General features: G+C 38.6%; 1 protein-coding gene across 2 annotated transcripts; it reads right to left on the bottom strand.

The window, feature by feature from the left end:
• Window positions 1-2,822: 2,822 nt before the first annotated feature.
• On the bottom strand, window positions 2,823-7,659 carry LOC122069124 (disease resistance protein RPV1-like). 2 transcript variants are annotated; one of them, XM_042633053.1, is made up of 5 exons: window positions 7,001-7,659; window positions 5,003-6,104; window positions 4,570-4,869; window positions 3,756-4,487; window positions 2,823-3,672 (listed from the first exon to the last, which is right to left on the bottom strand). In XM_042633053.1, the coding sequence occupies exons 1-5, from the start codon at window positions 7,516-7,518 to the stop codon at window positions 3,028-3,030; spliced, it is 3,297 nt and encodes a 1,098-aa protein (XP_042488987.1). In that variant the 5' UTR covers window positions 7,519-7,659; the 3' UTR covers window positions 2,823-3,027. The 2 variants fall into 2 exon arrangements, with proteins under 2 accessions (XP_042488987.1, XP_042488988.1); XM_042633054.1 differs by having other exon boundaries at window positions 3,501-3,659.
• Window positions 7,660-11,101: the final 3,442 nt, after the last annotated feature.

Below are 11,101 nucleotides of genomic sequence, written 5' to 3'. Positions count from 1 at the left end.
AACCTGAGAATAACAGGATGGCTCGACAGAATGTAAGAGAGGATGTCTTGTAGCCCCTGTTACAGTCATGCTTAAGCGACATGGAGGATGTCTAGGAGCCCCTGTTTTGGAACAAGTAAACATTGGATGATTTGGGACAATGTGCTGAATGGAAGCATTAGTAGGAAGAAAAGAACTAGGTTCCGAAATAGGGAGAGAAGAGGAGTTTATTCGCATTAAAGACGGGCCAGACCCATTAACTGTAACAAGCTCATTAGTTGTTGTGGGGACAAGCCCATGAGAGGAAACAGAGGATTCATCATGTGTTTCAGGTTCACTTATTGAACCAAGCCCATGAAGTGTCCTAGTAGATATATGGGGCCCAGATGAGAGAGAACAACCAGGACAAGTAGAGGAACAGGGAAGAAAAATAGGGGGTGGAGAGTGACACTAGGAACCCACAATGGAAGAAGTAGGAATAGGCCATGGTGATGGTAACTGAGAAAATAAAAAAACATTTTCAATAAGAAACATGCCATGAAATGTAGAGACGATTGGAAGATACATCCAAGCATTTGTACCCTTTGTGAGTAAGAGAATAAAAACACAAGGGTGTGACTGAGGTTCAAGCTTGTTGGGACTATAAGGCCTTAACCACGGGTAGCAGAGGAACCCAAAAGTTTTTAGAAAAGGATAATCAGGAGGGGTATGAAAGAGACACTGAAGAGGGCTGATGTTATCTAACAGAGATGTGGGCATCTAGTTGATAAGGTATATGACAGTGAGAAAGGCATAGGACCAGTAATTAGAAGGGAGATGAGAATGGAAGAGCAAGGTGAGTCGAGTCTCCACAATGTGACAGTGCTTGCGTTCGACAACACCGTTTTGTGCTTGGGTGTGAGGACATGAGACTTGTCGAAAAATACCACTAGTGACAAGTAAAGAATCCAATTTTTAAAATTTTTCCCCACCATTTGTCTGTAAACCCTTTATTTTGCACAAGAAAAAAATTTTCAACTAAGGATTTGAACCGAACAAAAACAGGAAGTACATTAGATTTGTGCACTAATGGGTACAACCAAATGTATTTACTGTAATCATCGACAAAGATGACATAATATCAAAATTTATCAACAAAAATAGTGGGGGTAGGTCCCCAAACATCACAATGTACAAGTTCTAGTGGAGTACTACTAATGGAAGAAGAAAGAGAAAATGGTAAGTGATGACTCTTCGCATAGTGGTATGCATCACAATTGGAGAATGTTGTGCATGTGACAGGAAGGTCAAATTTAGCAACAAGGTGATGAACAATCTTTATTAAAGGGTGTCCAAGGCTAGAATGCCAATCAGCTATCGGAGCACACACAGCTGAGTACGAAAGGCACAGTGAATCAGAGGATGGGACCTTGTATAGGCCATTGTTACTCTAGCCTTTGTAGAGTATCTAGCTGGTCCTCTGGTCCTTAATCAGAAAGCAAGACGAATGAAACTCAATGTAAACATCATTATCAACACAAAATTGATGAATAGAGACTAAATTCCTATGAATCTGTGGAGCACACAGAACATTAGAAAGTTGAAAATTATGAGAAGAAGAAAGGAGATTAGTAGAGCCTTTTTGAGTGATGGACAGACCTTGACCATTACCAACTATTATCTGCTCAGGACCATTGAAAGGAGTGGTCAGAGCAAGATTGCTCATATCTACAGTGACATGATGATTAGAACCGGAATCAAGAAGCCAAGATGATGAAACAGAGGAAGTATAATGAGTGGAGAAGCAAGAAATACCCAAGAAGGCATGGTCGAACCTTTTGGGGCGAAGTGAAGCAACATGACCTTCTTGATTGTAGATTTGACAGCAGAAACGTTGTGTAGGTGAGAACGAAGGACGTGACCCTGTGGTGGTGCTTCAAGAATAGATCCCTATTGTTGGTTGAATGACTTACCAGAGGCAGAGTGCGAGCCTAAGCCTTGATGAGGTGCATTCTGATCAGCATATTGCGTAGGATGTTGCCAACGATAACCACGAAACCGATTTGAAGAACGACCATAAGAACGGCGATTAATAGAGAAAGATCGCTTGTTATTTTGAGCCATAGCAGCCATATTTGCAATGGAAAAAGATAAATAAATATCATCAATCATGGTCTTGAGAAAGTTTTCATGATTGAGTAAAAGATCAGTCAATTCCACAAAGGACACATATTCAACCTGAAGTCGAACAGAAGTTGCGAAGTCACGGTACTCTGGCCCCAAACCTCGAAGAGTAGTCAAAACCAAATCTTCATCCATATGAGGATGATCAATAGCAGCAAGAGTGTCCGCGATAGATCGAATGGAAAGAAGATAATCCACCACAGAATCAGATCCCCGTTGAAGATATGTGAGTCGATCTTTCAGATCCATAATCTGAATTCAAGACGAAGGAGCAAAAACTCATGCAAGAATCAGCTAGGCTTCATGACAAGTAACACTAACGATGTGAGAAAGAGTTGATTCAGACAAAGAGGAGATAAGCTAGCTCAAGATAAGCTGATCTTGATGATCCCAAAGCAACGCCATAGTCGTAGCAGCAATGACAACCTCAGGAGTTGCAGAAGTAGATGCAAGAACCTCTGGACCCCATTATGTAGTCTTGAGTTTTTTTCCATCCACAAGAAGTAGGGTATCAGGATGACCTCGCAATTCCAGACATCTTTAAAATTTAACAACTTAGCTTTCCTCTTCCACCATTTGAAAAGCTCTTCAACCCCATTGAGAGATGGCCAATGCACACCAAAGAGATCACAAAAATTAATGAATAAACATATATATATATATATTTATATACAGCTGGAGAGCCTCAAATGAAAGAATCAATTACATACTAACATGTGTATAACATACTAACTGAATTTATACAAGTGGGAAGGGAGTCTCAATGAGGTGTATCCATAGCACAGACTCAAGCTTTTGCTGCTTCAATTATACACCTTCTACAATACTTTTTCATGGATGACACTATCCTTCATATACGATCATGCAAATATCTCCAAAAAATCATCAAAGGAATCCAAAACATTGCAAACATTTCCCAAGCGATCGAAGGAATCCAAAACATTGATGATTAATGGTTTGGGATGACCCTTCTTGGGAATTTTCCTTGGATAAATTCTCATGCTGTGTTGTCGATGATGAATAATCGAAGAAATGGACATTCTCATGCTGTGATGAAGCGTAGAAGAAATAGGCTCCAATTTTCTCCACAGAAACATATTTTGAACAGTCGATATCCAAAAATGAAAAAGAGACTCTTATAGTATCCCCATAATCAGCAAAGAAAGATTTTGGTCCAACACATATGGGTATCTTGATCACCCAAGTAACACTTTCTTTCACTGAAAGTTGAATACCAAAGGTGCGGCTCCATGTAAAGTTCTTCGATTTATTATGAACTACAACCTTTCCTCCCCACATAACTATTGAGCCACGACAGTAGTAAGAACAATTTCCAAGCTCCCTACAACTAGAACATATGATCAACCCTTGAATCTCCTTGTTAGGAAGTTGTTGAGGAACCTCACAAGAAATTAAATCTGAAGACAATGCCTCACTTTGAAACCCAAACCACTCATCTGGAACTTCATTCCCAGCCAAAAGGATGTCACAGACTATATTACCATTGCTGCCAAAGTCTTTAGATATGTCCTGTCCATGTAACGAACTAATCATGTTATTCATAAAAAAGGAGAACCCTAATTTTAGAGAGAGAAAGGAGAAAAAAAACATACCTGAAGGATTCTCTTCCCAGCAAAACCTTTCAATTTGGTACACTTATCTAATTTTATACTCTCTACGGATATCAAACCCTCCAAGCCCTCAATTTCAATCAGCTTTTCACACCATGAAAGATGAAGCATAATTAGGTGCTTCAAGTTTGAAAATTTTGGTAACCTTTCCAACTCGTAGCAATTTGATGCATAGAGAGAACGCAAACTTGATGGAAGGATTGGAAGTGATTTGAGTCTCTCACAATGTGTCATATCCAGAGTCTCAAGTTTTGAAAGCCGGCCAATGCTAGATGGAGGAAGGCTCTCGAAAGAGTTCCACTTTAGATTCAATGACACCAAAGAGTATAACATCCAAAACTCATCAGGTATATCATCATCTGTTAGGTTGCAACCTTCCAGAAGTACTTCCTTTAAGGAGCATAAAAAATTTGAAGAATTCAAGTTCCCCATTTGCTTCGACAAATGTTTAAATGCTTGGCCGTAAGAAATATTAAGTGTTTCAAGAGATGCCAATTTGATAATACTACAAATTGGAAGATTCTTGAGACGACGGCAACTACTTAGATCCAACCTTACAAGTTTCTTGAGTCGATCAATGCTTTCATGGACTTCCACCAAACTTTTACAACCAATGAGAATCAATTTCTCAAGATTTGGGAGCCCTGAGAAGTCCGGTGTATGGGTCAGGTGTGTCGAATAACTAAGATTTAGTTCCTTCAGCTTTGTGAGATACTAGAAGAAAGAGGAAAAATTAGTTTGCAAAAAAATTAAAAAAAAAAGACACATAAGAAAACTCAACAAAATTATGATGTACCTTGGTTCCCTTCCAAACTTCTTTAAGTTTGCTATATGGCATGTCAAGAATAACAAGGTTCCCTATATCAAAATCATTAGGTATATATTCAGAAGGGAATGCTTTCCATCTAACCCAAACTAGGTTTTTGAAACACTCCTGATGAGAAGATTCCACTGCTATTTTGGGGGTGTCCCATTCCTTATGATCAACATCGAGTAATCTTAGATTAGGCATTTTAGAAAATCCTACAGTGGTCAACTGGTTTTCCCCTCTATATTCCCACAAATTTAATTGAAAGCCTTCAACAGCATCAGTTCCCTGATAAAAGAGAGAAATTAGTAAGAGGAAAATGCTAAAAAGGACAAAGAAAGCATTGATAATGTTTATATCTATTTGCTAATAATCATCATATATATTGTGATATAGCTTAATTTATGTCATTAATACTTACAGTGAGGTTCATCAATACATCAATAGCATCGTCATTGTCCCACAATCTACTATGTCCTCCAGGCTTCCTAGGAGATTGTTTACGAACAATCTCCCTTCCCATATCTCGAATCAAATCGTGCATACATAACAAGTTATCTTCATCAATTGTTATTAGAGACCTCTCTATGAGAAGTTGAATTCCAGCTTCTCCACCCGCACCGCAAGCATCTAGAATTGTAATGACAACACTTTTGTTCTTTCCAATGAAAAAACATGATATATCAAGGAATATGGTCTTGTCGAAATCATCTAACCCGTTGTAACTTATTTCAAGTTTTTCTAAAATCTTATCATTGGGTATCTTTCTTAATTTCTTCAATTCATTTTCCCACTGAACCTGATTTTTTTTGCATAGATGAGAACCCAAAACCTCAAGAGCTAATGGAAGGCCCCCTGCATAATGTGTTACTTCATTTGAGAGCTGCTCATAGCCTCTTAATGGATGATTTTGTTGAAAGGCATGGCGATTGAAAAGTTGAAGGGATTCATCTTCATTCATTGTCTTGACCATATATTTTCCATCTGCCTCTAGCTTATCTAGCAAATGTTTGTCTCTAGTTGTTAGGATGATTCGACTTCCCGGACAAAGCCAACCATGCCTTCCAACCAATTTACAAAATTGTTCCATTTTATCCACATCATCAAGAACAATAAAAACTCTTTTACAATACAGACGCTCTTTGATAATAATGATTCCTTGGTCCTCATTGTTTATGTCTTCGAACTTTCTCTTTAAGACATCAGAGAGAAGCTGTTTTTGTAAGAGAGTTACTCCGTTACGTTGACATGAAACCTCTCTAACATTGGCAAGAAAGCTGCTACCTTCAAAATTTCTAAACATGTCGTTAAAAATGGCTTTCGCTATAGTTGTCTTACCTATTCCACCTGGGCCATATATCCCTATGATGCGAACAACATCCAATCCGCCATCATTTAGTAAGCGACCTATGGACTCAATGTGGGAGTCTAACCCGATTGGATGTTTCGCAACATGCAAGCATGTCCGGTTCACTATTTTCAACACTTCATCAATAATTTTCTTCATAAGCTCGGCCTCATGCCTGACCATTTTGATACAAACAAAGAAATAAAAATTACACAATAAAACTTAGTTACTAAATGAGTAAGGCTTGCACCTATAAGGAATCATGAACTTAATGTGAGTATGCTTAGTTAAGGTATTACTAATATTGGTAAAAGGATTTTGGTTTAACACAGACCATATTGCATACAATAGAGGGGAATTTTCATCTACATGGAAGACTGACTTGGCATATCCAAAACAATCCAAATTATGGCCACAAGGCTTCTCTCACCAATGCTCAAACCCCATTTTTTGAGGTTTTTAATTTTCTAATGACCAAAATCATTTTAGTGCCAATCCCTCATTGCTTGTTGTATTTTCAGTGGGTATTTCAGCTTAACGGGTTTTTTTCCTGATCTTTTTTCATTGATAAATTTTCTAATTTATTGCATTCATAATCATCTAGTATTTTCTAAATTTTATTTATAATTAGAAAAATTTGCCCCCTTTTTAATTCAATCACTAATTATTTCAATTTGTTTATCAAGTCGTAATGTTTATACTCTTTTCTCGAAGCCTACCAATTTTGGCATGAAAATGAAGCATGTCTATTTTCTTGGTTTCATTAATGAACTTTTCAAGAGATGCATCCAGATCAATCAAAATAAATGGGCTCTGTAGGTGGGATTGGCTGATCAACTGGTTTGACCAAAAATGATTTTTTGAGATTCTTTGAAAACAGTGTTCATATTTGCCAAGATCCAAAAAACTTTCTATCACACCTCCAATAACTACATTAGGGTAGTTTATTTGAGACACATATCCGAACCCCTAAATGAAAAATCCATGGTAGATAGAACTCTAACTAATATTTTAGCCAAATAAAGTACTAAACAGAGTACTGAAATCTGAAAGGATTAGATTAGGACTTACTCATCGGCAACATTTCTTTGATCCCAGCCTGCCAAATTTGCGGCTTCTGTGAGAGCAACCCTCCAAGCCTGCACCTTTCCCATCTTCTTCTTGAATCGCTTTTCGTGTATCTTAAATGCCTTGGCATAAGTGTTACGCTGTTTCCTGACATCTGATGGATCCACCTTGTAGAAAACTGGCATAACCTTTTCTGTTTGGTTTTTCTTTTTGCAATCGAGGATCTTCACTAACTCATCAAGGCACCAGGTGGAAGAAGCATAATTCTTAGAGAAGACGATAATGGCAATCCTAGAACCTTCAATGGCTTCCGTCAGTTCTGAAGAGATATCTTCTCCTTTGTTTAGCTCATCGTTGTCTCTAAAGGTGTGAATCCCATCCCGGACCAAGTCTTTATAGAGGTGATCTGTGAAGTTCGTGCGAGTGTCTTGACCACAAAAACTCAAAAACACATCATAATTCCAACGACGGGAGAAGGAAGAAGAGGCACCTCTGTAGGTGTTCGTCTTATTGGCAGCCATGGACAAAGCACAAGGTCGGATGAACGATGAGATCGAGAGTGGGAAGCAAAGATTAGAGACTACGATGCAATAAGCAAAAGGGAAGACACAGAGAGAGCAGAGACCGCTCACCCTATTTTATAGCCTAAGGCTGTGTTTGGCCGTGAACCCTTTTTATTTTATAGAATTAGAAAGTTCAGGCACTCGTACATTAGATTTACTTATCGACTACCGCTGCCTCCTGTCTTGCACGCCAAAATCCAAATATATATTTAAAAAGACTTTAAAAAAATATATATATATATTTTTTTATATAAGTCTTTGTTTTTTTAGGATAGAAAATATATATTATGTTATCCACGGGAATCAAATTGGAAATTTCGGATTAATTTATAAAGTCATCAAGACTTTTTGTCTATTTTTAATATTAATCTTTGTCATCCATCTGAATTTAAATAGAAACATTTTGGGAATAAAATATAGTCAGTACCGACCCATTTAGACTTTTTTCATAGCAACGTCGGTCAGTCAGTCGGTCGGTCGGTCGGTCGGTCGGTCGGTCCTGGGTTCTAGATGTAAAGGGCACATTATCCCATAAAAATCATTTTCCTATATATAAAAAAGCTGAATCTCTCCCTAAATCAAAGCTTTAATGAGGGTATTGGTGTGGTCTATATTAGAGGTGTCAACCGGTCGGCCTAACTGGGTTTGACGGTGTGAAATCATTATACCGTGAATGCTTGTTTATTTAAATAGACCTAGGTTTGGGGGACATGGTTTAATCGAGCTACCTTAAACAGACTACGGACCTACTTAAGTCTAAATAGGCTCTAAACAGACTTCCCCTAAAATCATTTTTTTAAGTGAATTAAATGTCCAGAAATCTTCTATTTGAACATAGTAAAGGTCACCCAAAAACTCGCCATAGTTAAACTCTCCACAAGAATTGTGTGCCCTTCATTCACTCCCTATTAAAACATCTTAAAAGATCCTATTTTATTTTATTACAAAGTTGGATGTAATATCATGTTCAACATTATCTATCATAGATTTTGTATTACAAAGTCTTTACTATTATTTTGTATTAATAGTGGTAACATAGGTATTTAAGTAGTTTCAAAGGGGTCGGGTCGGTAGAGCTAAATGACTCAGTTCAAGCGGGCTTCTTAAACAAGTTGGGCCAGTCAGGTACCTGACGGGCTAGTAGCGTACATCGTAAACACCTGTTTAATTTAAACCCGATACTTTTATTAATCAGGTCAGTTCAGGTTGGGCCTTAAGTGAGTCGGCTCGGTTGGGCCTATTGGTGTGGGCTCAAGATTGACACCCCTAGTCTATATGTTAAACTCAATTTTTTTTTTAAATACATGTTATAACCTAATTATGTGACTAAGAAAATCAGTCCATGTGGAAACGCGTGACTTTGTAGGCTGAATGGAAAACGATATATATCACCATCTTAGGGGAATCGAATCATCTTTTTGCTTTGATGAGTGGAGATCGTGTGTCACTTTGTCCTTTTGTCTCTTGACTCTTAAGTCCTAAACCCCACCCCCTTATGGTAAAATGCGTGCTCAGGGTAGAAACATAATTAAAGAGGAATCAATTCGTCTACATAGCAAAGCAATCAAAGTATCTTTTATTCACTTTTCGCGAAAGAACAAGAAAGAGCGAAAAACAGAGAATGAGAGAATCACTTACGACCTCTGCCATCACTTGCCATCTCTGCCGTTTTACAAAAGTGGATACCATCCTTCCTGAAGGCTGTTTTTAACTTTACCACAAAAGCTAAGAAAACATGTGTGGATCCCTAAACTTTCACTCTGCAGCTGTTACATCTTTTCTCTCTCCTTACACTTGCAACTGTCCTGTATTACTGTTGGTGCCCTCTCCCTTTCGAAACAAGGCCTCCCCCCTCTCTCTCTCGGCTCCTCCTTATTCCTACTTGGATTTGCTTCTAGCTCCAAAGGCCTTCCTTCATTTCTTTAATTTCTCGTTTTAGTTTTCTGCAATTAGATTTCTGATTTCTACTATGTACGGTTCTTCAAAGGTGAGGAGTTGCCATTTGGTTTAGTCACCATCCCCTCTCCATTAAGACCATACATTTTAACTGCAGATCAATGGATGCTCTCATTGAAAGTAAATACGCTCCAGAAAATAACAATTTATAGAAGTTAAGAACAAATTCCAAGACTCCAATAATAAATCAATCTTTTCCAATAATTAGGAAAATTATTACAATAAATTCAAATAATGCCTAAACAGAGATTGTACAATGATGCATAGATGGATTAGGAAGGACTTCAGGTTGCAGCGGTTAGACAGGGAGAGACAGAGGATGCAACGGACAGTCGAGAGAGATAGATGGAGTCATTCCGACCAGTAGTAAAGGGGCCAGAGGCGACGGTCAGAGATGAGATATGGCAATGTTTAGAGTTTGTTGCGTTTGAATCCAAGATGGAGAAGGCAGAGACAGCAGGTGGGGGTCTGTAGAGGCCAGGCAGGAAAGAGAGTGCAAGGGAGAGAGGGGTAGCGGAGGATCAACAGAAAGTTGGGATCGTGTAGCCAGAGACGGAGAGAGAGAGGAGAGGGAGAAGAGACACTGTAGAGTGCCGGTGGTGGATAGGCAATGCAAGACAACAACTACAAATGGTTTAGATGTAAACTATCTAATCCATTGGTTGATAAACGCCAGCATACTTCACATACTCACCCTTTTCCCATATTGTATATATGCGCATACTTCACATACTCACCCTTTTCCCATATTGTATATATGCATCACTATGAAGAGTGAAGTGAAACCATCACTATTTTTCACTCTTTTATTTTTTTTTTTTTACGAGGAACTTATCTTTCCCCTGGTTGGACCCAATTTTTTTCTTATTAGAAAATAAATGAAGAAATACAATTGGGTGGGGGGGGGGGACATAACCCACCTTACTTTACCCCGAACCCAACATCCTAACACTTTACTAAACAAAATTGGGAATTAAAAAAAACAATCTATTTTACTTTGGAGTTTGGACTATACATAAGAATATGGGTATATATATGTAATATCACATATATTGTTAGATGGGTAGTTCCCAAGTGCGGGGGATGAGGCTGAAAAGGAAAGGGCGACATGGGGCAGGTGGCAGAAGAGGGAAAAAAATCCTCTGTTTTTCTCATCCCTGTTTTTCCTTGTTTTGCTATCTGCAGAACACGGCACGTGGACAACTTTAAGATCAATGCACCGGATGTAATAATCCTCACCCAATCTTGACCGTTGGTCTTAAAGTTGTCCACGTGTCGTGTTCTGCAGGTAGCAAAACAAGGAAAAACAGGGATGAGAAAAACAGAGGATTTTCATCCGCAGAAGAGAGGGTGCTGCGGGAGGAACTAGATCCTCTCCAGCCGCGCTGAGCAGTTGAGGGCTGGCACATGTGCGCTTGGGTTTTTCCAACCGTCAAATGTGTACTGGGAACCCCAGATTGGCCTCAGAGGATCTGAATCAGCTACATAAATGATTTGGAAAAAAAAAATTGGCTGCTACCCATAGCAGCAACCCCCTGCTACACAGGAAAAATTTGAACACACCCATTGTAACCACGTATTTTGA

Source organism: Macadamia integrifolia, unplaced genomic scaffold, assembly GCF_013358625.1.
Source record: "Macadamia integrifolia cultivar HAES 741 unplaced genomic scaffold, SCU_Mint_v3 scaffold537, whole genome shotgun sequence".
NCBI classification, from domain to species: domain Eukaryota; kingdom Viridiplantae; phylum Streptophyta; class Magnoliopsida; order Proteales; family Proteaceae; genus Macadamia; species Macadamia integrifolia.
Note: the sequence above shows the minus strand (reverse complement) of the source record. Positions and strands in the feature narration are given on the sequence as shown.

Bases quoted from the DNA above. Each gene is read 5' to 3' on its own strand.
- LOC122069124 (XM_042633053.1), bottom strand. From the start codon at position 7,518: ATGGCTGCCAATAAGACGAACACCTACAGAGGTGCCTCTTCTTCCTTC. The intron at 4,870-5,002 runs GTAAGTATTAAT...CTCTTTTATCAG, and splicing joins ATGTATTGATGAACCTCACT to GGAACTGATGCTGTTGAAGG. The intron at 4,488-4,569 runs GTACATCATAAT...TCTTTCTTCTAG, and splicing joins AAGTTTGGAAGGGAACCAAG to TATCTCACAAAGCTGAAGGA.